The following is a 27,930-nucleotide window of genomic DNA, read 5'->3' as shown; positions in this document are numbered from 1 at the left end:
AGCTGAGAATGTAAGAATTTGTTTCCATCTTTTTCGGCTTATTAGTTTGTTGCCACGGCAACTGACCTCTACACACTAAAATCATTAACGTCACAGTGCAAAGCTTTCAAAACATTCATACTGCTTTAATCCCCCTTGTGAACTCAAGCATGATCATGTCACTCGATTCATCCTTTAGGTATTGGGTGACTCACATACTTACAATTTGCGTGATACAGGATGATATAGTGTCGTAAAGTAATGAGGGAAAAAGTGCTTTTATAAGAGACTTATTTAATGTGCTGTGAAGGAGCCATATGCTTCCGACAAAATATACAAATAAAAACATGCATTTGCACAGTCTACTCATTTTGTTAAAAAATAGTCACACACATAATCTCATATATCATACAAAAATAAACATCTGTGATCAGGAGGCATAAAGTACATACTATTAAAAAAGTTAAATAAAAAAGCAAATGACACCAATATTTACACCCGGCATAAAGTATTTATATCCATCGTCTTTAAATATTCCAATCGAAGTCTGTTCTTTCTTGCACTGGTTTCCTCTTCTTGTTCCTCTTGGACCCTCCGCCTGTTCGAGGTGGAGGTTCCCGGTAGTCCTCACCTGAGCCTGTGTCCAGACTGTCCCGGCTGTCCCTCCAGCTGTCAGGGACAGCAGGAAAGTCCTCCCCCGGAGAGAGCATCGCTCGACCGTACACCTTGCTCTGAAGGTCGGCGATGTCGTTACGGATGTCTGCCATCAGCAGGAGCAGGAAATCAAAGGATCCTGGAGGGCCCTGAGGGTCACATAAACAAAACCAGATACTTAAACTAACTTTTAAAACATGTTCTACTTATCTGGGCAAACTAAACCAAGTTTACACTTCTTTTTAAAGATACACATTAAATGGAAGCTACAGTTACTCAGAAGCCACACAGGAGATTTTCACAGACATCCAGCTGATCAAAGAAAAATCCAGGATATACAAGTTGCTACTGAGCTTTTTCTCACGATTTGTTAATGTTAGCACTATCTGTGTTTATCCAAGGCGATAATGATTACTCTGTGGCGAATGTTATTTACATGAGTTTCACAGTATCATTAACTGTGTCAATTAAAGCCCAGAGTCCACAGTGGTCTGTTTTCCAGGCAGGCTTTAGCTGAACTATAATGTTCTGGATAATAGTTACAAGTTACAATAGTGTGGCATCAATATAGATAGACATAGTCTTACTGGTGGTCCGACAGGCCCAGGAGCTCCTCTATCCCCCTGGGGAATCAAAACAAATATTTAGCTTAGATGAATTACAGTGGGAAAAAAGCATGAGAATTCATAAAGCTCTAGTTAGGGAATTTTTTTAAGGAGGTAAAGGAAGAGAAAGGGAGAAAAACTGAGCTCACATGAAGATGAAAGATTAAAGTCAGGTTACGTTTTGTATTTTTGGATTAGTATCTTAAAACAATAGTTTGACATTTTGGGAAACTAGCTTATTTACTTTCTTTCCTATGTCTTAAGTATGACACTTAAGCTTGTGGGTGATTATCTTAGCTTAGGTTAGGGATGGAAAGTGTTGTTTGGTCCTGTCCAAAGTTAAAAATGATCGAAATTGCACTATTATATGCATACACCACAACAGCCTCAAGTGTAAAACACAAAGTTGAGGCTTCAAAGCTGCAACTCTTTCTTGGCAACGAGTCACTGCACCAGGAGAGAAGTAGTTCCAGTTTCTTGCTAACAGGATGTTTCAGTAAAACTCTGCAGAGAGCTGTGACCTTGCATCCAATCTTTAGAATAATCCAATCCTGTTAGTCAATATTGTCTTCTTTCAACAACAAAACAAATACATGTTTGTTTCCAAAACTATCAAGCTATTCCTTAAAGAACCGTGTGATGGATATGAAGAATAAAGGCACTGTATGTGCTCTTCATATGATACTAAACACACTGTACGTGTAGCGTGACTGTTAAGTATCATGGCAGCCCGTTGACTTACGGTAGTGTACACACTTTGACCTGACTACTGTGGTTGTTAGCCAGGCTCAGGGTCACACTGGGGCTGTTAGTGTTTTGGCAGGTGGTTTGGATTTGTAACTCAGTGAGACAGATTACCATCACCCTCCAATCTATCCACACAAACATCCCAGCTGTACTCAAAGAATGCCGAGGTTCTGTGTCAATAAGACAGATGCACCTAAGTTGTTCCATACGTGTTCCAAAAACTAAGCAAACAGTGTTACGGGTATAACAAGATTCAAAAGTCAAAACAAGATCACAAGCTTTTCAGCTGTTACACCTCATGAATCTCAGTCAGTGTGACACGGATGACCGGCCATTCTTAATGAAAAAACAGTAATCCTAAAATAAAAGAACAACAAAATCTAAGAATTCTGCCATAACAAGGCACAGGTTGGAAATCTCATGCCTAAGCCAGGGGTATTTTCATGATCAGACTCTCGAGATGAGATTCTTGTCTAATCAGAGTTATTTTTAGGTCTGATAATGTCTCCTGGTCTGACAATATTAGCTGTCCGCCCTACCTCAACTGGCTGCTTTCAGTCTAAATTGATTCTGACATCCTGCTGGATCACAGAGCTTCAAGTTTGCATTGAAAGTCAGCCTTGGTACAAGTAGAGAAACCTTACCACTCTCCCTACACATCATATGCAAGGGTCAAATCACAGATTGGCAAAAATGTGACTTTTATTTTCAGTACGTCTTTATTTTGTGGGCGATCTTTGTACCAACACTGTTGCGACAGTATTAAATTATGTTTATATTAGTTAATTAAAACCACAGCGAGAATATTCAGCAAAAGTCGAAAGGTTCAAATTTGATTTCATGTAAAAAAAAGGATCTCTATTGTCACTCCTTAATCTCGGACCACCTGCTGGAGCTTCCCTTTACCACTTTGTCTTAGGCTTACCAGAAAAGAAAAGTAGAAAGGTTAGGATTTCACTTAACCATTAGAAAAAGGATTACTACATCCTGTTTCAAACCAGAGTCTGTGATATTTCAGACAACCACAAAACAGCCCAGAGGCGTCCAGAGTCTTTGGTTGTCAGGAAGGAGTTACAGTGCTGCTACCTCAAATCCTCGTGAACATGGTCAATTCTCACTTAACAGGCAGGTGAGAGATGTCATGGATAACTCAGATTACCTCATTAAAAGAGTGCTCCTCTTTTGTGCAATGTGCAATCAAGATATTCTTGCACAGAATCTTAAACACAGCTACATTCAAACCAATTAACAATGATTTCCCTGTGTTTATATTGCACATTAAATTGTGCAACCTACTGTTTGGCACATCAGTTTTCTTTTATCAACATGTAGCAACCTGCAGTTAATTGATCCTAACATCTGCAGGGATAAACTCTGCCTGTGAAGAATCCAACTGGGGATTTGTAAGTATCCTGGTACCTGCCTAGGGCTTTTCACCCAGTATACATTTAGAGAGGTTGAGAAACAATTCAGCTATTGAGAAATATCTTTTGACAAACACGATGGGTACGCTCAAGCTTTCCGCACCAAACTTTAGTTTCTTCCTTTAAGATACAAAACATTGTGCCACATTCTGCTGCCAACATGTGTGACTCCTGTTATCTCTCTTACCTGGAATAGCAGGTTATTTCTTAAAAACAAGCACACATATAGAACAAGGAGACAAAATAACATCTGACCTCACCTTTAAGCCGTCTTTTCCTGGTGCTCCTGGAGACCCCTGTTTTTAATAAAACAATAATGCAGTTCATTTTTTGGTCATATTTATATATTTAGTTTTCTTTAACACAATAATAACACAAAGTCATATGGTCCACGTTAAATTACGACTGTAGGAGTTTGATGATGTCTCCATGCCTACCACCCAGAGATATGTTCAATTATTTTGTTTTCTCAGAAAACACATTTTATTTAAAACCCTTTTTAACAAAAAAAAAAATGATATTTTCATTATGCTGCACCAAAGACATTATCCAAGATCGACTTGATTCTGCCTCCAGGCCATTTCTGTGTAACTTCAGCGCAACACTAGAAAGGGCTTTGATCTCATTCCTGGAATAATCATCATCAAAAAAGTGTAAAGAGTAGGGCCAATATTCAGCTCAGTACCACATATGTGAGTCACATCCAGTATCTCTGAAACACCAACATGCCCTGGTTGCCAAACTACGCTGTAAATGTGTTCAGAATTTAATCATGGCTTTGTGTGAAGAGAGGACAACTCCCTCTTACTAAGACTTTGTAGTGCTGGGTGAGTGTATTAACACGTCATGAATATAAAACAGATTCAAATGTCAAACACGCATACTGAACAATAGATCATTTTCTCCAATAAAAACACTCTTTTTGGTTTGGTATCACGCAGCCCATGATATGACCTATTGCATGTGCTGACAGTCTGATTTATCAAAAATGAGATTGCATAAATACACAGGCTTTAAAAACTAGAAATACAGTAAGTGTCAATGGCCACATCCTGCACATTCTTGATTCAGATCCCACAGCTAAACACAGAGGGTTTACACTCACAGACAAGACCGAGTGAGCCAAAGAAAACAAGTAAAGCTTTAAATGGATTTGGTCTTCTGTGGTTTACTACCATTACAATGTGTCATCCTTTTTCACCTCTCGAAAATGAGGGTGCATGACTGGCACACACACATTCAGAAGTCTCTGCGGTTAAATATATAAAACATGACAAACACTATAAAATCCTGGCAGATTTTATTAAAACCTGGCATATTTTATATACAGTAAAGGATAATAACTGTAAAAAAAAAAAAGTAGATACCATGGGTCCTCGGGGGCCACGTTTGATATGGTGCAGGTCTGGTGTGGGCCCAATGGGTCCCATCAAACCCCTGGGTCCAGGAGGACCAGGGGCTCCCAACAGTCCTGGCGATCCTGGAGGGCCCTCTGGTCCTGGATCTCCTAAAATAATCCAGAATGATATTAGTCGACAAGCAACAACTAAAGTAATCACTTCACAATATTTGACAGACTGAAGTTTTTACGTATTCTGTGAAAAACCTCTACATCTGCTGAACACAGAGCATTTTGTAGAAGCATTCATAGTTTCCAGATTGTGTGACCTGAAGACATTTCTGATGTTCTGACTTTTCCTCTGACACCTCCGCGATGCTGACATTGTGTTTTTAGTTTAGAGTAAAACATCTCAACAATTAATGGATACATAACCATGAAATTTGGTTCAGATACTGATGTGCCTCTGGTTATGGAGTGTAAAGATTTGTTGATTAGATGAGTTTTTCATCTAGTGCCATCATCATGTCATCGTTTTAATTTGTCCATTACTTTGGTTTACACCTAAATGCCTGCAAAACTAATCATGTTCCCATCAGCTTCAGCTGATGTGCTGTGTATTTCATGCCAAATAGGCACTATTAGCATTAGCGCCACACTAGTAATCACAATCGCATAAACACACACACACACACACACACACACATAATACCTGCTAAACATCAGAATGTTGATATTGCATTTAACTTAAAACACAAGTCACACAGAATGTGCCCGCTAACATGGCTGTAGACCCTTCATCTTGTTACAAACTATCCCTGCAAGATTCAGAACCGTTTCTGATACAGTTTTATTGTTTTAGCTTAACGTGTAGTACCTGGAGGACCAGGGAGACCTGGAGGCCCTGGTAAAAATATGGGCGATGTCAGGATTTTCTCGCTGGTCATTTGCTCGGGAACATCGGCACTGTTTGACAGAACGGCCATCTTAAAGCAGGGAATAAAAACTGAATGAAGAGGTCAGAGAGAACACAGCTACAAACAACAGAAGGAATTAAATACCACATTAAGACAATAAACATCAACCGTTTTCTTTATTTGGAAGTGGCATCAAACATCCAAGTGTATGATATTGTCATTTGGTCATTCTATGAATGGTTTTACAGACAATGAGTTATAAAGCTCTGGACTGTCAAACAGCACAGGAAAATCACACACTGAAGAGCAGATTTCAAGTCAAATTATGTTAAATTATATATCCTGCCAAAGATGAAAGCTGAACTCCCATCTGCACCACGCTACAAACTTTAACCCAGACAGATGGAGGGCTAGGCAACCCCACTGCATTATTCAGCATGACCAGGAGAGTTCCTGTTCTGTATGGCATCCTTGGGAAAAGTTATCTTTGATCTTTGTATAACATCATGTGGGTCCAGTGATCCCAGATGGAAACATGTGAAAGCTTGCTATGCTGCAAGTGCCTACAAATCAGAATTCATGCACACAGATACAGAAGCATATGCTCACGCTCACATACCGACACACACTGTGTGAGGTTGTGGTTCACCTGTTGATCAGTAAGCATTACACAAGACTTTAGCCTGTGACCTTGGGCACAGGTGGTGGAAAAGCAGTGTGATCCTAAACTCATACTCTGACCAGCATACGATATGAAAAATTATAGTATAGAGTATAATTAAATCCTAGAATGTGTCACACAAGATAAGAAGTTTGCACATTGTTTTCTATACTATAATGATATTAAGAATAATATGTATGTGCAGTACAGCTTTGGGAGCACTTAGACCACACAGCTGGAAGCAATATATCATGTGCTACAGTCATGTCATCATGTGATTTCACCAACAGAGTTATTATACCATTGCCTTACCACAAAGTGACCACCAATTCACACCTCAGTGGCTATTATAAAGGATTATTTTCTGTTAGCAAACAAAATGCTATAATGCATTTCAAGAAGAGATGTACGGACCTACCCACAGTTGTTTCCGAAATATTGACAGGTAGTATGGAGATACTGGGAAATATTTAGGCTGTGATACAGAATCAGCTATGTAGACATTTAAATTTAGATTTGTGTTACTTTACCTTTTGCTTAAGCTGCAGAACAGACATCTTGATCTGCTGGAAATCGTCACAGGTGGCTGAGCAAGTCCCAGCATTCATCACATTGCCAGATTTCTCAAAGAGATGCACTGCTGAGAATTGAGGAGAGTGGTTCTGTTACAGAGGTTACTGGGAAATGTTTCTGTCACAAAATCATCGGAAAAAAGAGAATGAGAGGCTCTAAATGAGCCTGAACTTTTTAACTCTGTGACTTTTGCATCGTTTGTAAGACCCAAATGTTAACTATAGTGATTTACATGCAGACGGTCTTGTAAGTTATGGATATTCATGGACTGTACGTGTATACAGTGGGTGAGCCAAAGGCTCTGGATAATATTCCCCAAAGTAGCAGCACATAAAGCAGGGACAGGACTGTATGTACAAATGTTTCTCAGCCCCCAGCTTCTCCTGAAATATTGTAGTGGGTAATGGGAGATAAACTCATGGGAGGAAGTAGCAAATCTGCACCCTCTTTCTGCCTCATTGGCAACTGAATCTGTGGCATAAACTTTATTATTGCCTGGACCATTTGTGATATTTTCTTCAAATGCAGCCAGCATATCAGAAAAGACCACAAGTCACCGGGGCAGCAGTATGTTTAGGAGAACTGTGCCGACATGCATAAGGAGCTGGGATGTGTAATGACTACCAGGTGTCTATGTTTGCAGTACCCCCTTCTCTCTCTCCTCTGCACATGCACCAAATAACAATGTGTGGTCAGCTCCACATCACATTCAGATGTGTCCTTGAATAAAGAGAAAATGTCTGACTAAAAATAATATTCTCACCTCTCTCCCCTTTGGTGCATGTTTTTCCATCTTCTTCCAGGAAATAGCCTTTCTCACACTCACACCTGTAGCTCCCCACAGAATTGATGCAGATCTGAGAGCAGGCTGTCATGTTTTTGTCTGCACATTCGTCAATGTCTATATATTGTGGAGACAGAGGGCAAGTGAGGAAATTAAAAGGCAAAGTGTCAGTTAAAATAACTAAGATCCCATTAACATGCAGATACCCAATAATTAACCTGCAGAACCCACCATATTATTAAATTAATTAAATTTATATATGCATTTAAAAAATACATCTCTTGATGAAGCCAGGACAAAGTCTCACCCAGACAGTAAGGCTTCTCTCGGTTTCGGTGGCGTTCCCGGTCGTAGCGGTAGCCAGGGTAACAGGTGCAGACCACTCGACCGAAATGGTCAGTACACTGTTGCTCGCAGGGGGCGCCAGCACACACGTCATAGTCTACAGCAATAAAAGAGGAATTTCATCCGTGTAAACACAAGAGAAGAGGGAAACTCATATCCATCTGCAGGATCTCTCAGTTTATATACAACTTATTGCTACAGGTCATTAACAATCAGTGAGGTTAAAACAAGAGAAAGTTTGATTAACCACGTTCAAAGGCTAAAGCCCTAGCACGATGGGAGATAAGTCCAAAGTAATCACAAATACACAAGTCAAACAGTTTTGCCTACCTTCAGGAATGCACTGGCCCAAGACAAACTTGTAACCCTTGCAACATTTCTTTCTGTAAAATATCAATCAGACAAGCATATAAGAACACAAATCCAAAACACTCACACAAATGATATTCCATATTTCCACAGAGAGTGCATAATGTTTGACATGAAGCATTAAGAAGTGCAGAATTTGATGGGATTCAGTTTGTTTTCATAGTTGTGTTTGTTAATGTGGGAGACATCTTCACGCAGATCTACAGTATGTGGCCAGACTCCACACAAACACAAACAGCTGTCTGCAGGTCTCAATGCTGCGACTGGCCTGCTGCTGCATGTTTGCTAATGTCTGCTGACGATGATGTTTGATCGCTAAATCACAGTTAAACTCCCCCAGCAGCATCACTAAGCTTTTGCCAATTTTTTTGCATCCCTTAATCACCTGTATACTTCTTTCAATGCAATACTCAAATGTTCATTTAAGCATATGTTCGTATGTTTGCGTGACTGGGGCGTGTGTGTGTAGGTGACAGACTAGATGATCTAGATGACACAAACTAATGAACTACATCTTCTATGTTGCATCATTTGCTCCCACATCTGGATTATGTTTTACTAATACCGTCTCCATCATAACATATTGTTGCAATATTTTATAGGCACGAGTCACATCATCACGTGGGATTATTCACGCCTTACTTAAACTCAGCTCTAAGTGCTACCAGGTGTTGCTTTCAAACAAGAGGTGATAAAAATCCAATTACACCATGAAAAACACTCCTTTTCAAAGCGGTATTAAAGTAATACTACTGCTTTGCAGCTTTTATGAAGGAACATTTCTGATTATATGGCCCTATCTGGTCATTTTTAATATAATGATAGTTCCCTCCTTTACTCAATATGGCTTATCTACACTCAACTGGGATACTCTTACAGAACAAGTCTATAGCTAGTGGAAACATGCTCATTCTTAGCAGATGTACTGTTTCCTCTGTTCACCATTGTAGTTTAGTTTGTTGGCATCCTAACATGTGCTAGAACAGAACAAATTAAACATTTAATTTGAAGGCACTGCTGTAGATGAAGTGTTGTAGTATAGTAAGAATATAGTATGTAGTATAGAGATCGTGAATATGTGTGTATATGTGTGTACTAGAGGTTTCATGAAAGGTGAGGTGATCAGGCGGTCAGGCTAGATCCTTTTGATACCATGAATGTCTGTGCAAGATTTCACTGCAAACCATCCAGTAGTTGCCCAGATATTTCCATGTGTTAGATTTTTCAATCGTTGCCATCTCTTAAGATCCAAATAGCGAAAAACTGTGTCTAAAACGGTCAATACCAACTGCAACACTCTACATCTTAGAAGAAATAAAGAGATGCACATGAGGAGATACATGAGGAAATCATTTGAATGAATGTTCTGGGAAAGTAAGTAAAACAGCATGTTATTTTAAGGCTATTATACTGACAGACTGCTGATTGATTTCTATGATCTCTCTCTTAAATGGTCCATTAGCAACTTGGAACAGAATGAAAGAATATTAAAGTACATACAAATACACTTTGAAACCACGGATCTCTTAGTTTCAGTTTCTCATCTTATTACAATAAGAATTTTCCATTTGTTGTTTCCAATTTTATTTTTAAATCAAATGATCCATTTATAAAAGGTTGTGATTTTTGCAAAAACATCATTATATAAAAATAATCCTGGTAAAACAAAGTAAATCACTCACTCTGACCACTATAATATAATGGTTGTACCCTAAACGGCTGACTGCTTTTACAGATGGGTACAGATCACACAGAGCAGCCACATACTTATTCACAGAAACCCCTGAATATTTAACATCTAAAGAGGGGCTAATAGGTCCCTGCTCAGCAACAATCTGCAACATTTTGAGCATGTGTTTTCTATATCTGTCTATCTATATCTTGTGCATGTTGTACATTACATGTCAGCACATTACATACTATGGTGTTTGTGGGCGAGGCTACAACTTGCATACCCTGAGAGAGTGAATCTGAGGATGGTTTCTTGCGTGACCCAATATTTTATGTCACAATAACATCCCCCGTGAGGACAGAAGACACTTATAGCAAATAACGAGCTTAGCAAAATAACCATGGTTTGCCGAACAATCATGAGAAAACAAACAACTATGTCCGTCTCCAGGAGATCACGAAAGAGGCAACAGCATCCCATGGAAACTGGATCCATATCTGCGTTTGGTTCATTTTTGCAGAACAGCACTTTTATTAAATTATCATTCAATTCAGGGAAATTATTAGCCCTACACGATTTTACCTTATTCTACTCTGCCTCATTATATCATTAAATAAACAGGTTTAACAATTATATTTGATTATTTTGCAGATTAAAGTACTAAAACAAAATTACAGCATCATCTAGAGTTGCCCTTTTATACAAATTAATTTAATTAAAAATATTTTATTTCTCATGTTGTCCCTTTGGTAACCTTTTACTTATTGACACATGCAGACAAAAAACTGGCAGACAGAGAGAGAACTGAGATGGTAATGATATGACCTGTCAACAAGTTTAAACAACATGCCTAGGAACGACACACAGTGATGGATACAGAGATGAAGGTCAGTGCACTAAGGCAATAAAGTGGCTTCAAACCAGCTACATGATTTGTATCCGGGGAGTAGAAAATCTATCAAGCTGATAGGGTAAGTGTCAGAGATAAAATTCAGATAGGTGAAGACCAGAACATTCTTATCACATACCAGACGTAGAATTATGTGTAGCCGTGTAAACTTAAATGTTAATAGCTGAATAAAAAAACTGTTTTTTTATGGCCCGGTTCAAAGTATTATTGTAATAACAATAAAAAACTAATGCACTGCCACCATATTATTGCCAACTTTAAAATTATTGTTCACTTCAGGTGAAATATTGGTGTTTTCCCATGGTGAGGTCTAATTAAATTGGAAGTCATTTTTGTCTCAGTTGATATTTGGCATTGATTTAAGAGTCTACCTCAGCTTCTCTTACATAATTTAAACTGATTATGTTAAATCTAAAGAGGTCAGATTAAAGTTACTCCTCACAGTGATGCATTAGTGGAGTCAAGAAGCATGATATCAATGTTCCTTTGTTGCTTTAGCATTTAAGATAATAACCACTACCCAAAAAGATTAGGCATAATTAGAGATGAAGCTCTTTATAATATTCACAACACAAAACAAGACCACGCTGAGCGATGACGCACAGACCCTTTGCACCTCTCATAACAACAGCTAAGAATACAATCCCGCTCAAGCTTGTTAGTCGCTCTTGTGCTTGATGCAAATCAGGAAACAAATTCAAAACACATGTGGATATTCATTCATATTCATGAGCAGGAGAACAAGCGGGGAAAGATATTCCCAAATGTATTCACAACACTGTTCTGCAAGAATTTCAATGAGCACAGTTCACATGCCCATGTACACAATACCAGCTTGTTGACTGACATTTAACTTCAGACGCTGCTCTGTGAGCCTTGCACTTGTTCAGAATGATCAGAACATCAGATATAATGTGATTGTTTTGCCACCTGCGCCTTTTTTCACCTATAGGTTATTTAATTTAGCCAGTGATCCATATCATTTTACAGAGGCCCCCTGAAATCTAGACATAGATTAGTCTGACCTCAGTTACCCTGGGTGAACCATAAGCGCTCTAATTACCTTCTAAACAGAGGACCTCCCCTGGACCAACACGGTGGACCAGCCTGGCCTGTCTTTGCCTTGTAATGAAACACGCTAATTTACACAGACAGACGAGATAAAGTAGAAGCAACTACAAAAACGATCCAGTCAGTGTGAAATGTGCACAAGGTCGAAAAAGACATAGACTCATGTGGCACATCACATTCTTCATCACATCCCAGCATGCTCTCCTCTCTAACAATTGCAAAACTAAAGGGTATCACACGCATAAACACACACAGCTGCGAGACAACACATGCAGTCTGCTCAGTGGAGGCTTATTTGTCTAGCATTGCTATACAATAACACGTCTGCATTCCACACAAGAGAAGCTGTCGGAAAGGACAAAACGTCTGCACTCACGCTGATTTGCCTGCTCGTGCTGAATGGCGTCTGACATAACAGAACTATTCACTATTCAGGTCAAAATTCAGTTTGACAATGATCATTATTTTTCAAAACAAAGAATGTCAAACTAAGTTCGAGCTTCTTTGTTTTTCTTCTGTTTAATCACAACGTGAAATTTAATATTTTTGAGTTTTGAACAGATAAAACATTATATCATTCATTGTATATGAGTGTATTTATGATTCAGATTCAGATTTTATACCATAAATCAGAAAAACGCAACAGATTAATAAAGGAACATTATGATAGGTTGCAGACCTGAAGTATGCAAATGTAAGACTATAACTATCACTATCAACTCATCGGTTGATTATTTTTTTTATTTACTTGTCAATTGAATATTATGTCCATGACAGTGTTCCACAACCCAAATATTTGAATTTCTAAAACAATTATTTGATTACTGAAGGTTCAGTGACTGACAAATGTATTTATTTTCTCACAAACGTGAAATGTAAATATGGTTATATGAGAATGATGGTGGAACTAGAATTACCACTTTACGGTTGCATGTATCGGCCAAACAGGGAAGTTCTAGTTTATCTTTACAGACTCATAATACACTAAGTGTTCTCATAAGTCCAAGTGGATGTTTGTGTCAGATGTAACAACCTTCCCTCCTGGTGTTTCTGAGATGAAGTACTGATGAGAATGAGACATACATGAGATCAACTTCTAGGGTGAATAAGTTTGTTGATCTTCCACACACACACATTTTACATATCTGTAGCAGTAATTTTATTATTAGTTTAAAAGAACAAACATGCATTATACAGCAAATGTTAAGTTATACTTTTAGTTGGTGTCTTCCTAATTTTGAAGCTGTAACCATCACGGAGCAATATAACTGAAAAACAGCTGAAAAACTTCCTGGACTATTCACAAGTTGGTGTCCAAGAGTCATTGGTCTGCTCCTCATTCCTAATACAATCATTCCCCCAGAGATCTGACTCAATTTTCAATAATCAGTGTCAAAGGCCTCTGATTATTTACCCACTAACACTCTATTCCATCCTCTGGGGTCTGCTACAGCTCAAGCATTGCTCAATTTCTCTCCTCTTATTTAACTTCGCTAACCCTTGTTTGGCCCTGATATCAAATTCCACAACTTCTTTTCAATGACATTCAACACTTCTTTCCCACTCTCAGCTTGCATCATTGGTGAATCACTGTCATTAATACCTAAGTGGCTACATGAAGATGTTTTTATTGACAGGGACTGTGGTGGCTTTGCCTTTGACTTTGACTGCCAACAATTCAGCATGATTTTAGTCAGCTGACTATTGCAGTGTAGACAACCTTTTCAGTGTGTTTGCACAAAACCATCTGTAAAAATCAGACGTTTCATCATCAGCAATAACTCTGCCCAGATTCTTTTTCAAGCTTCAGTCTCTTGTCAGGACAACAGAGGTTCTCTCCTGGCCTGACGCTTTTTCAGCTCATCCAGATCCGGTCTCCTCACCGTATTCTGTTTTTAGCTGCAAATCAGAAATTCAAAACCCTGGCACTGCTACTCCAGACTGCATATTTTGACTAAGAAGGTCAATACTCCACTCACTCTCAACAAGATTACCTTCTGTTGTAATTTCCCATCACTACCTCAGACATCACCTTACATGTATCACTACTCACTCTGTTGTCAAAACGAGTTTAACCACAGGATGGCTCAGTTATCAGTAATTTAATAGTGGTTTAATAATTACAGTGTAGACATCATAAATATATCTCAGATTAGTTTATCATAAGATAATGCTGCATTGTGTTGGTTGTGCCTTAACTTGCCTGCAGTTTTATATTACAACAAATTATTACAACACCTTGTAGCTGAAACAGAGTTAAAATCCAGCCTTGTCAAAATATTTTATTCTGCATGATCAATATTGTCAAAAAAGTCCATTTTTGACAACTGGAAATGAAATGTTAGATTAAACAAAGTGATTTGTCTCGTCCATGGAGTCCACATTCCATGACTTGTATGTATTACTATCAATAACAAAGAGATTCACGGGATATTTAATATCTTGTGTAACAAATAACTGTACATTCAAGGATTTTTAAATGCTGTCATTTTCATATAAACCCTCTCAGTCATACTTAGAAACACACATACGCACGTCATTTAGAAATAAAAACTCATGCAAGTCAAAATGTGTCTTTCTATAAACACTCAGTGGTTGTCATGACAAACTGGAGATTAAGTTAAGCAACACATTACCGATTTTAGAGCTAAATTACATTTATTAAGAGGAACAGTTGTTTCTGCCAGTCCTGTATCCAAAAAAAGAAAAGAAAAGAAAATCCCTGAGGGAAGCAGTTTATAGGAACACAGTTTAAACCTGCACAATAAAGCACAGAGACGTCAGAATGCCTGCATACCTTAGTGTTTTGCAAACCTCAGACCGAAAGACTGAAAAAGAACATCAAAAAAACAAATGTGTTCAAATGCGTTCCCTCAAGTTTGCTGTGTTATGTCCCATTATTGGTGATTAACTGCAGACGATTGTTTGGCGATGCCATAAAAAGTAAACCATGTTTTCCACAAGCTGATATCTGTGTGTTGCAGTTAAAGCATTATAACCACAAAGCCCTTAGGAGTATAACTAAGTATAAAGATTAAAGGGACATTTCACAGACCCTATTTAAATAAAGAGTATCCAAAAGTGTAATAAGCAGAGCATATTATACACATGAAAATAGTTAAATGAAAATGCAACTTGAAAGAAGACTTAAGTTACAGATGCCATGCATTATAAAAAGTAACATATATAATGGGCAGACTGGGGCATCATTTCAAAAACTATTTGCAATATTGCAAAGATGGACACTTAGTGGACCTTTGACATAACAATGTTCTCCTAAAAACACATTGACATCTCCCCAGAGGAATAATGGTGCCCCTGTTGCTCACTAACATGCAACATCAACATAACCTATTGGTTAATAAGAGTTTGCTCTTGAGAGTTTACAGCCTGTAACAGTCACACAGCTTTGGTACAATACCCCTTGATAAGGCCCCTCATTCAAAACAAACAAGCAGTCTGGTATGAAGTGTGTGCAAACGCACTGCTCAATTTAATGTCACTTTAATTCTTGCCCTTTTGTTTTCGCTTTCTCTCTTGTGACACAGTGGTAACGGGAAAGCCTGGCAAATGTGAAAAGAATGCTGTCAGAGTGTGCAGCAATACAAAACTGACAAGTTCAAGGTGGGTCTGTCACTGTAGTTATTAAAGCATATTAAAGGAACAGTTCAGAGTTTGGAGAAATATAATAAGTGTTTGCATCTGTGCAAAACGTTATAGCTTCTCTGAAGAGAAGCCATCCATCACTCTCTAGTATGTGTTCGAATATGAAGCTTAGCATAAAGACCAACAACATGGGACCAACAACAATGACTCAGTACCTCTGACGCTCAGCAAATAACTATAACACATACCCCCTGGCTCCATCTTCATGTTGTCCATCCAGCATGGCTTTACTTGGGTGTGATGTTCACAACATCGTGCCCACATTAAGAGCCCAAATCAAAATCAGAAAACAAGCATTACTGTTTGTTTGAGCAATATGCAGCCAGATGCAGAAGAAATGATTTTGTAAACACATGCCAGATGAACAGTGGCTACTTTTTATGTGGGTGAAGACAACAATGGGAGCAGGGCTGACATCAAATAATCCAGCAGAACCATTAGTGTTTCATTAAAAGTCACAGCAGTAAAACTTCAACTTGAGCCAGAATAGTACCAGTGAGCTAAAACACAAGCATCTGCATCGCTCTGTTACTTTTTTTTTACTCTAACCACAGAAAATCTGCTTTTATGTCACATTTTGAGTTAAAATTTCTTCTGTGTAAACTTTCATTTATTAAGAGCTGAGGACAAGTGCAGAGCTGTGTGTGCTGTGATACTGACACCTCAGGAAATTATAGTGCACTGCTGTTTGTGGTCTGTCACAGCAAACCATCACCAACCCCCATGTGTTTCTAACTCAAACCATTCTACTGGCCACAAGCCAGATATTACCAGTCCCCCTCGAACACTGAGGTTCCTATGAAGGCGTTCAACTTCCACTTCAGGGAAATGCTTAAATGGATTATTAGTAATTGAACTCTTTTGCTTTACTCAAAGATTTAACAGCTCTCTCGATTGGCAGTTTGGAAAAACCTTCAAAAACTAAACACTGGATTTAAAGACTGCTCCCTAAAGAGCTGACCTCCTGAAAGTATCAACATTAGTTTATAACAGATCATTTGCCTTTAAAATATGTCCAGTCCCTGTGTACATTACATTGACTCCAACAATAATCATCAAGATTTAAATGTAGAAATCAGATGTTCTTCTTTTCATTGAAGACCTTCCAGAAGTCAGAGTCAGTCTACCATGTCCCAACTTCTCCTGACTAACAAGAAAAACTGCATATGAAGTGCAATAAAAATATGCTCTAAACTGTAAAATCTTTAATCCTAAAGATGATTCTCATGTTTCACCTCTCATCCGAAGGGCTTCTTCAGCTGTATTTCAATGTGGGGACCCACCAGGATAATGAACTGGTGATTCAAGATAAACAGCTTCACCTTGAGTTAGAATTGAAGAGGCCTATCAGATAAAGGGTCAAATGTCACCAAGAGCCTCAAGCAAGTCCAGCTGCCACTAAGTAGCACATTTGCGATAACCATGACCTGGATTACTGAGAATCTTTACAGACATAAAATCAGAGGCCAATTCAAACCATGTGACAACAAGACGGCAAGCTGATCTATGTAAGAGGAATCAACACAGCTCATTTAATGAGATAAAACAAAGTGCTTATCAGCTTCCAAGCTTTATTATAAAGCTACAAGACTAGTTTGGTGTCTACGTATAAAAGACGTGTGCAAAATGCACATTCAGTTTTTATATTTGTTTTTAGCCATGCAAGCAGCAATGTCAGTCTGTTGTCAATCAAATACTGGATGGATTTCAATGCAGACTATGGTCCTCACAGGGTGAATCCTGCCGATTTTGGGTATTCCCTCACTTTTGTGTGTTACAAACAAATTTTAACAGAATTTTCACTCATCCCACAAAATATCATCAACATCTATTTAATGGATTGGCATAAGATTTGGTAAAGACATTCAAAGTATGATAAATCAAGATAATGAAGATGGTAAACAAGACCACAGTCTCTTCTGATTTGATTGTTGGTTTTTAAGCACCTTTAGTTAATCACAAGCTATATGCATCAAATGCAGGATATCTGATATCTGACCGGAGACTATAATGTCTAGATGTGAGGTAGCTACTGTACTTTATTTCTCGTATGATCTCATGAGAAACTGTGTGGTGTTTTGCCAGGTCACTTGAGACTTTGTGGTTTTTGTGTTATTTTAATATTTGCCTCTGGTGAAATTCAATATTCTGTCCAGGGACTACACATTATATTCATTCAGCATTGGCTACCACAGATTCTGATTAAAATAATACTTATGGCGTGCAGGAGCCAAGTTGAGCTGAGAAATAAATGCTTATGTAGACTGGCTTGATGTATCTCTGCCAGAACAGTATAACACAGCCTTGACAGGTGGGCAAAGACAGCTACAGTTGGTGGTTGGCGATTGTACATCGGGCATATAGAATATCTGCACTGCCAAAAACCACATAACATGAAGACTTTTTTTAGAATCTATTATTCCAGTAGTTGTTCTAAATGACTGGTGTTCAGCGGTGTGTTCACGGGTGCCGAGAAACATTTCCTTTGGCTAGCTGCTGTCCTTGAGGACTGATAAATTAGCAGCTTATTCTTTTCATTAATGGGAGAATAAATTAAGGCTTCAAGTAGCCCAACGATGAATAACAATGAGCATTGAACAAAAGCACCATGAGTTGAAACACAAACCCGACTGCTTTCAATTAGCTGATTAATTTGTCAAGACGTTCCTGTTTCACAGTAATTAGTGTACAAATACAGATTTTTATGCAAACCGCTGCTATAATTTTATTCAAATACACTTTATTTCTAAGCAGAATGTAATAACATGTTGAAGACAACTACAGCAGTTCTATATATGCAGAGGAGAGGCCTGCGGTTCCTCTAACACCACATCACTTAACCATTGAAAACCACATCTTTGCCAAATTATAGTTCTTGGAAAATAACAGACGCGTAAATGAGCATCAGCCAAAAGAAACAAGATTGGGCTTTAAGAAATCAAAGAATTTGGTAAATTTGGTTTGTAAAACAGCCCACAAGAAGAAGTCTCAAAGATCACCAGACACCAAATCAGTCTCCCATTTAACTTAATATGTAAAGCAGTGTTATTAAGCATATATTTACAAATGGTGTTCATGGTCTGAACATGTACTGGATATTAAAATGTCTCACACTTATTTATCATCGAAGACAGATGCCAGTTTCTTGTATCTTGTTTCTAGATTAATACATGTAATATATAATAGTAAGAGTAAGGCCATGTTTGTTGTTTGTTGATTTAAAAAATCCACATTAGTAGCTAGATATTTGATTTTTTACTTTTTAATAACTTTAGTCATCATATCCATTATAATATTAAGCTTGATACATTGTAACCCACATCCTGTAGAAGCCATTGAAGTTGCAGAGGGGTTGACGGGGGAAATCACCTATTTCAATATACAACCTGCATTAAAGCTGCTGTTATGTTATTATGCAGTCGTAAAGTATGGGCAATAGGTTAAAATCATCCAAACAAACTATTCAAATAAAATAACTCCAGGCTTTAGGAAAGATTATAAAGCATTTGAACTCTCAAAGTCATGGTCTTTCCAGTGAAGGCATGTTTTGTGTTACAGTCTTCTTTCAAGTGGAAACAGATGGTAAAATGCATTTGTAAAGAACCAAAATGAAATTAGACTCTGTCTTTTAATACTGAAATGAATAATCGGATTAGAATCAGCAGAAAACGACATGTTTCTAATTATTCAATTAAAGGAGACATATAGGAAAATGATAGCGAAGTCTAAGAAATAAGACAGAAGAGAGATGAGATGTTCGCTGCCCCTTGTGCTCGATCTCTAAGGAATGCTCTTTAACACTAACATGTCCTCCCCTGCTCTCAGTATGATAACTTACACTCCACCGTGTCTCCCCCTGTGCTGTAAAGGAACGGGATGGAGATTTTTTCTTTTATCAGTTCAACTGTTGACAAGACTGTGGATAAAACATCTCTTTTATATCTCATCTAAAATAAAATGATAAAGATACTGTATGCTGTTAAAACGTTGTGTAAAATATCACCCCCTATGGGAGCAAAGATGAATGACGACCGTAAATCAAACTTGAAAAACCTTCCTCCACCTCCTTCACCGTTTAATAGTGACTGAGGATTTACCACAATGAAACTAATAAAGAGAAATAATGAGAAATTACTCACAGCCTGTTGGCTCAACTTCTATAACAATATTATTCAAAATATGGTTCAAAGAGCAACACTATTACAGTGACACACAATAATGGCTCACTCTAGGGCATATGGGCTATGAATTATTAACATAATCAACACATTATTAACATTAATAGTACTTGTATGGGGCATAAAAACATTCAAAAGCTCCAATAATTTATGTTTCTGGGCACCAGCAACTGGTAATTATGAATAATCATAAATAAAGTTCATGTACACCAACAGTACTTTCCCCTAAAATAACCCCTCTTTGCACTAGTTTCTTTGATAGATATTCATAAACCCTATGTATATTATTTGGAAGTGGTTTACAACATCTTTCAGAACAGCAACATAAAGCAAACCAAGCCCTTATGTTACATTTTTCTCTTTGATGCATGGCAGATGAGCATTTTATGCTTACAGTACACAGCGTGCAGTAAACCAACCCCCTGGGTTCACAACTGGCAACATAACATTTCATTATTTCATCATTCAAAGTCCAAGGCTTAAATCATCACTGTGGTGCAGCACAGTAATAAATGTACAGATTTGTCTTGTTACCTCCCTTTTAAAAGGAAATTAGTAATAAGTAAGACATATTTAGTGTAGTTAGTGTATTTCCAGTGAGTTCTATAGGTCCAGAACTGCATGCAGGTGCAACCTGTGCAGTGTATCTGCTAAAGTGGGACATGCACATGAGCATACAGGCAGATAATTCATCAAAACTGCAAATGAGGAAAAATAACCAAACAACTAGGCAATGCACACAATAACCTGATGATTACCTGATTATTGCTTTATTTTTTTCCCGTGGGAAACAATTAACAGAAGCCAGTTTATTTCCTGTGGAAAGTGTCATATGCAACCTTAAATAAGTCATGTTTTAGGAGAACATTACAAACACTGCGGGGACTACTGAGGGGGAAAATCAAAGCCACATCCGATCTGCATTTTTATTTGGCACATTTTTACACTGGATGGCCTTTCTGGCGAAACCCTCACCAGTTTGCCAGGTTTGGGACTGGCGCTCAGTGTACGGGCTTGCGCAACCTCAACGGCTGGGGTTAAGGAGAGGTAAGAGATAAAGAACAATAAATAGAGCAGATGTAATACTGTTTTAACATGAACTAGGCAATGTATGTTTGCAACAGGGAGGGAAAGCCTTGTGCCATTGTTAGTCAAATGCTCCAGAAGGGTTTTGTCTCTTGCAAGCCTGAAAAAGTTGTAAGGAAAAAATGTCTGGACGCATTTGATGTTTGTGCTTTAAGCGATAGAAACTGAACGTCAACTATAAGGCTGTCATATGGCCCGCAAATACACTGACAGATTTCATCCATTCATTGAAACTGTTGTCATCTTTCCAGCAGAAGATTACAAACAGGAAAATGATCAAACCACAGTGTTGTTAGATCTTAAAATAGATTTATTCTTCCAACAATGGATTCTAACTGTGTTGGGAGACACAAAGGCTGTCCTGCCAGTAAAGGCTCCAAATCAGCCTGTACTGTACTTTATGTGTCGTTCTGGAGCCCGCTAACAAATGACATATTTTGTCTTGAGCACTTGCTGGAAGAGATGAGAGGAAAAAGTGAACATTTTACCTCCACTGACTCTAGGGTCATTTTTTTTCTGTTCATGATTCATCAAATTTATTCATTTGGGAGAATTATTCCAGTATAAACAGACAGCGCTGTGAGCAGGAAGACGTTGCACCTGGTTTACAATAAGGTTAAAATTCCTTGCAGTTTCAAAATCCTGACTGCTGGGATCTTTTTGCTTTTGCAAAGCAACACACAAGTTATTATTAGTATTGTACTGGAGATCTTCACTTGATACACATCAGACAGACTAAAGAATCATTAGCAGCCGACAACATAGCAGCTGACCTCCGACTCCATGCCTTTAGATCCCTTTAACTTTCCGCTGTGTGGGAGCTGTCACTAAAGAGCAACACAAAATGTTCATGTCAACCTCTTTAATCCACAGTACACAGAACAGCTCTGTAGTACAACAGTCTACTTCACTTAACAGGCTTCATATCCTTTTTCTGAATATTGATAGAAAACAGATGTTGACGTCTTTTCTTGACAGGCCGTTATGCATCGTTTCAGGGATTTGGGTTATGATGAATTATGGGATATATTTGACTACAGTGTTATGGCTGTGTCAGTTACTCAGCATGTGTATTAAGCAGTTTCTTTCCGTTGTTTTAATAAAAATAATAAAGATTCTTGTGTAATGTTATGCAATGTGATATATTATAGCATAGAGCAACCTTTTTTTTTACTTTTTCTCTTATAAGTCTGCAGTAAACAGTCTCACTGTGCTAAAGAACAGTTCCAGGTACTGTAAATAATTTCAGGCATTTTTGATTGGCATGATTTTTCACAGTGTTATCTCATTCTGTATCTGCTGAGGTTGATTCCGGTAAACTAAGTTTCACTCGAAGGGCTGTTGAGAAACATCTTGGACTTATTCCATGTTCCTTCCTCAGACAACTTATTTACTTTATCGTGATGCATTTTTGTCTCTTCAAATGCTAAACTGAAAAAAACCTGCCATTCCTAAAAATAATATGCAGTTTAAACGCATTTTTAAAATGTTCTGTTATTAATTCCAATATGGTTTTAATAAATCAAAAGTGCGCCTGCAGTGCTTCAGCGCTTACTCTCTACGTTTCTGGAAGTCCTTAAGAGAAAACCAACAGAACATTTTCTCTACAACAGAGCAACAGCACGTTTAATGCTTCAGTGTTACCTTCCAACAGTCACCGCACTGCTATTTTCAGCTTACAAATAAGCAGACAAGACTTGACAAATATTCATATCAAGCCTACTATTTGGTTCTCTGATGCATATCCAGTTGCATGCATGAGGTGGTTGATAACTGAGTTTGTAAGTAATAAAAACACATTTATAGAACATGTCTGAGATGGAGAGTAATCATTTTAAATTGCCTAATATATTCCAGCTCCCTTGTGTGCAGTCATCAGCGGAGGGTTTTCATTCTTTCATACTGAAATAATCACTGTGCTCTGCATGTATGTGCAATTTCACCTAGGTCCTCATTGGGAGCAGACGTTTAAGAATTATAACAATTTTGAGGTTGACTTTTAGTTAAATGACTTTAACCTATTGAAGAACTAGTTTACAATAGTGTATGTGTGCCCATACCTCAGTTGACATTCATTTAGTAACATCATCACATGGGGGGTTTCCTGAGTTACACATTCTTCCTCTCAAAGACACAACTCATATGTTGTCTATAAATCTTGCCCTGTTCTTTTTTCGGTGTAAAAGCATTTATAGCAGTATCAGAAACAGAGTAGACCAAAAGGACACAACATAGCTGACTTGAGCCTGCTGAACTCCATAAGTTGTGCCACAATTTATCCATCACGGTTCTATGATCACTGGAGGGAGGACGATATGCCAACAAAGAAACCCCAAGTGTGTTTCGGATGTTGAAAGCTATTTGAATTAGGAAAAGGAACAGGAGTCCAGCTGAGAGGAGTATTCCAAGGTGCAGAAGACCTTTAAAAGTGATGTGAAAAACAGATTTGCAAACGAAGGAAGCAAGAGAGACTTCGAGCGGCGTAGCCAAGCTGAATAATCAGACTGAAGTGATCATTTCACTGGAACAGAGAACCACTCCGCTGTGTCTGACTCTAACTTTGCAAAATAAATCAATTACTGCTTTTGTTTAGCAGTCAATGGAAAATCCCAACTCCTTTTACGCAGATTTGAGAATTTCTTGATTCACCAGAATACAATGTATGAAAGTAATACTGACATATCAGCAAATACTGCTGACAAAATCCAGGTGCATTTCACTGGAGTTAGGTGATGGGGACATTTACAGGACAAAAACAATGCTGTTCGGATCAGCCAAGTGCATGTGAAGTATTGAGCCTATCATGTCTCAGTATCCTCTGTTTCCATCCTGCGTGAACTAGAGTTTCTGCTAAATTCCAGAGGGGAGGGAGCAGAAGAGAAAGGGGGGGATCCAACAAATGCTTAGTACCACCAGAATTATTTGGAAAAATAACAAAGCAGCAATTACACATGCCACACATCAATTATGTGTAACTGTTACAGCTGTAGAGTGGAAAGACTCACTCACTCAGCCTGTGTTCTGCTTCTTTTCCAGAGAAGCATTTCCTCTACAGAGTAGGTAAAGCTGACATCAAATACACAATAAATTAAGCCAGTGTAATCACTGTTTCATGTACCTTTCTTGTCACCTAAGGAAAGCAAACAAACATTATTAATGTGTCTCAGCCCTACACGGATAACATCATGATGGATCTGGCTCTTCTCTTGGATTTCCCAACATCATCACTTTTTCCGTGTTGCGTAAAAATTCCTACATTCGGAATAAAGTGCACAAACAGCACAACCAAAATAAAGCTAGAATAAAATATTGAGCCTTTAGTGCAACATTAGTCTTTCCGCCAGTGTCAAATGACATCTGATAAAGTGAGCCTAAAATAGTCGTAGAAAGCTCTGATTTGCTGCTTCTGAAGATCTGCTGTCAGGTACTATGTGTCTTCCCCAGGGGCTCTTTCTGCTAAGCAGGGTTATTATACAGTTAGCTGGATAAATGCTGAGTTAAACCTGGAAGCCCCTCAAATCTGCAACATGGACTCAAATAAAAACCTCATCTGCATTTTACTGAGTGCCGTGGTTCAGACAAGTGAGTAATCCTGTTTGTGACACAAACCACAGACAGAAAATTGCCTTGCAATAGAAAGTGATGAGTTTATGGTTTTAGCATCAGAAGCAGCAACTGTGGTTTGGAAAAAAGCATTTAGTGGGTCGGCACTGACCACCAAACCATCAAAGAATGACAACTTACAACTGTCTGGGATGTACGTTACAAAATCACAACAACAGTGACTTGGAAGCTGCTGCCTAATTTGAACAAACCATGTAATTCTGATCAAACCCTCTTTTAGTTTTTAGAAAGAGTTCACCGTTCAGTCCGTTCAATGAACCTGGAAAAAAAACCCTACACAGCCTTTTACATGATTTGGCAAGCATAAACATAAAATAGAAGCTTTTATATTAAAGCCAGAAAATGCTGAATCCAGAAGCCGAACATGACAATGCCAACATAAAACAACCCAGAGAGACATGACAGAAGAATATGGCTGCACCAACAGCGAGACAGATATGTTCAGAGTCAGCCGAGGCCCTGGTGCTTCTCTTGTAATGTGACACATGCTTCCTGGGTCTCCGGTGTCTTCTCTGGTGATGTTACACAATATGATAAATGCTCTTAGGATGAGTGTTAAACAGTGCTCACAGTGGAGCCATGACCAAAGTTTCATGATGAGGTTGTCTCCTCTCCCACTCAGCATAGACCTGAATCTGAGCACCTCTTAAAACTATATATATATATATATATATATATATATATATATATATATATATATAGTTTTAATATATATATATATTATATAGTTATACTTGAATGAATTGTTCAGGGGTTTTTTTGGAAACGGTACCACTCTCACATCTGTGTGTTAAATATAAAACTAAATCTTGCAGGCGGAAACAGAGGAAAAAGCTAGCCTGGGCCTGTCAGAGTGCAACAAAATCCACCTACACACACCTCAGAAACTCACCAATTAACACGTTATGTCTTGTTTAAGTATAAACAAGTATTATAAAGTATAGAACTTTGGCATCTTACAGATGGATTATGTGCTTGACTAAACGGTTCTTTTCAAGATACTTATTATGTGTTTATATTCATGTCCACAACTATTTATTTGTAACATATTTGTGCTACAGTATATTTCATTTCTTTGAGTGGCCATTTTAATATATGCAGTTTTACATTAGGAATATGCTGAGCCCTTGTTATTGCATCAACCTATTCTAGCCTGTACACACAACACCTTAAAGAAGTTTCTGACAGCAACAAAACGCGTTGAGATGTGCAGGCACACTGACACTCTGCAGAATGCTCAAAGATTCCCATAAGCTCATATTTTCCTTTGGTAACTCAAACTTAAATCACGCTTGCTTCCCTTTGAAGTGCATCTCAGTCTTGACAAGGTGTAATTGCACTGGTATGCGAATGCATTTTGGATAAACATGTAGTGTATCCAAATGCCATATTCATCTTATCAATTTCGGATCATTAGTCTGATTAGTTGGCACTGTAGTGAAACGTCGCCTCTGATAATTACAGTGCTGATCATCAGCTCACACTGTGCAGGTGAACTGAAATGCACCCAGGATGTATTATCTTGGCTCTAAGCTGAGACAGTTTTTCTTCTTTAAATAAACATCGTGGGAAACAACTGTGGCTGCAGCCAATAACCATAAACCAACATAATTATGTTAAGAGTGTGTTTGAGATTTCAAGATCAAACAGGATGTCACTGTGTGCTTGAACCACGGCCAGCAGCTTGTCACGTGATGAAGAGATGAAACCTTGCAAAGTCTGCAGGAGATATTCGACATCTAGCAATTCCCAGAAAAGCACATACAGAAATAGATTTGCTGTAAATCAACATCATTAGCAAAACGTTTGAAATGACTTTCCTGAAAAAGTTGCATGTTTTTTGTCTCCAAAGCTCCAGTACACTCATCTCAGTGTGAATTACAATGTGCCTGGAAAAAGAACATTACATTCTCACACAGAGGTGTTGTGAGACTGTCAGAGTGTAACGGGCAAATCTGATGATGTGTGACTTATTCGATTGCTTTAGTCCACAAAAATGGAAATCCACAACACCAAAACCCCTTAATTAATAAATAATAAACCACATCACATACTAACAACTTTAAAAAGTTCAGAATATCTGTGATGATCAACTGCAGCCTTGCTAGGATGCAGACATATTACAACTCATTATTTACACAGAAAGTTACTGAATCACATTGATGCATTCCATAAATCAGCACTGGGGCTTGTTTAACAACTCACTGACTTTTGTTTTACAGCTGTTGGCAGACTCAGGCTACATGATTTTATGTCATTTTCACTTGCCTCAGTGCGTCATAAGGCAGAAATTTACTTGATATCATGTACGACACAGTCTAAATTTCACAATTTGAGCTTCCATGCACATGAGTCAGTTCACTGTACCTGTAACACGTGGTTACTTCTCCAGTGGCCTTTACGCAGGGGTACTTGGTAGTAGAAACGTTGTTTTCAGAACACTCTTCGCTGTCAAGAGAAAAGCAAGTAGAGTAAAAAGTAAAGCAAACGTTTCCTTTCACCATCAAGCAACCAGCTCTAGTGTCATTTGGTGTCTTAAAATTACCCGCCACTGGCAACCTCTTCTTGGTAGGACCAGAGCAAACCTCCAGAGAAGTACATGCAGGTGACGGTGAGGAGAAGAGGACTCCCGCTGCGCTTTAGAATCATCTCATCGGTCTGGTCCGTCACCTGGATCCGGTCAGTAATCCACACTGGTAATGATTACCTCCTCACAGCTACAACTTCCCAGAGTGTAGTGGAGTAGCACACCGACAGACCCTCCCACACACCCACAGCTCCTGAGCAGCTGGTGAATGAACTGACTTTAATTCATGCGGAGCTCTGTGGTAACTTTCGCTCCGCTGTTTGACAGGTTGCGTCAAAAGAGGTACCGAATTTTTTATTTATCCCTGAAACTGTCTATAATGAGGTGTATTTAAATGATATATCATCGGTGAAACTTCTGATACAGTATATTGAAAGCGATCACTAACTTTACGCGCACGACATAAAGTGCCAGAGCGCGCTCTGTGCGTCATACACAGTCCTACAGCTTTGCTGCCACCGTGCGGCGGTTCATGGAATCACAAATCAATGACGAAAGTCCACTATTTACAATTCACAAGCAGGTCTATAGGCTATATAATATATTAAAATATCTCTCTGCTTCAAGCTTTTCCTGTTTGCAGGATGTCAGTTCTGTCTAAGCTGGTTGACCAACACTATACTGTCAATTGTATGAGCAGTCAGGTCATCTGGACTGAAAAGATCTGTGAAAACTGATAAATCATGTCATGGGAAGGAGTTTTTTTTAAGCTATGGACAGATGGATAAAGTATTTCTAT

General features: G+C 38.4%; 1 protein-coding gene across 2 annotated transcripts; it reads right to left on the bottom strand.

Moving 5' to 3' along the window:
• Positions 1-253: 253 nt before the first annotated feature.
• Positions 254-27,388, bottom strand: ccbe1 (collagen and calcium binding EGF domains 1). 2 transcript variants are annotated; one of them, XM_026356281.1, is made up of 11 exons: positions 27,150-27,388; positions 26,972-27,052; positions 8,359-8,411; positions 7,991-8,125; positions 7,663-7,800; positions 6,857-6,963; positions 5,626-5,734; positions 4,777-4,916; positions 3,670-3,705; positions 1,221-1,256; positions 254-782 (listed from the first exon to the last, which is right to left on the bottom strand). In XM_026356281.1, exons 1-11 carry the CDS (start codon positions 27,251-27,253, stop codon positions 507-509), a joined length of 1,215 nt encoding a protein of 404 aa, XP_026212066.1. In that variant the 5' UTR covers positions 27,254-27,388; the 3' UTR covers positions 254-506. The 2 variants fall into 2 exon arrangements, with proteins under 2 accessions (XP_026212066.1, XP_026212065.1); XM_026356280.1 differs by having other exon boundaries at positions 6,857-6,966; positions 27,150-27,387.
• Between the last annotated feature and the right edge of the window lie 542 nt (positions 27,389-27,930).

Source organism: Anabas testudineus, chromosome 12 (genome assembly GCF_900324465.2).
Source record: "Anabas testudineus chromosome 12, fAnaTes1.2, whole genome shotgun sequence".
NCBI lineage: Eukaryota > Metazoa > Chordata > Actinopteri > Anabantiformes > Anabantidae > Anabas > Anabas testudineus.
This window is presented reverse-complemented; position numbering and strand designations above follow the sequence as displayed.

What these genes read in the sequence shown, in the direction of transcription:
- ccbe1 (XM_026356280.1), bottom strand. Translation starts at nt 27,253, where the DNA reads ATGATTCTAAAGCGCAGCGGGAGTCCTCTTCTCCTCACCGTCACCTGC. An exon ending in ATGCACCAAAGGGGAGAGAG is followed by an intron (nt 6,967 to 7,662) that starts GTGAGAATATTA and finishes CTCAATTCTCAG; the next exon opens with CAGTGCATCTCTTTGAGAAA. An exon ending in CAGGAAAAGACGGCTTAAAG is followed by an intron (nt 1,257 to 3,669) that starts GTGAGGTCAGAT and finishes TTGATTCCCCAG; the next exon opens with GGGGATAGAGGAGCTCCTGG.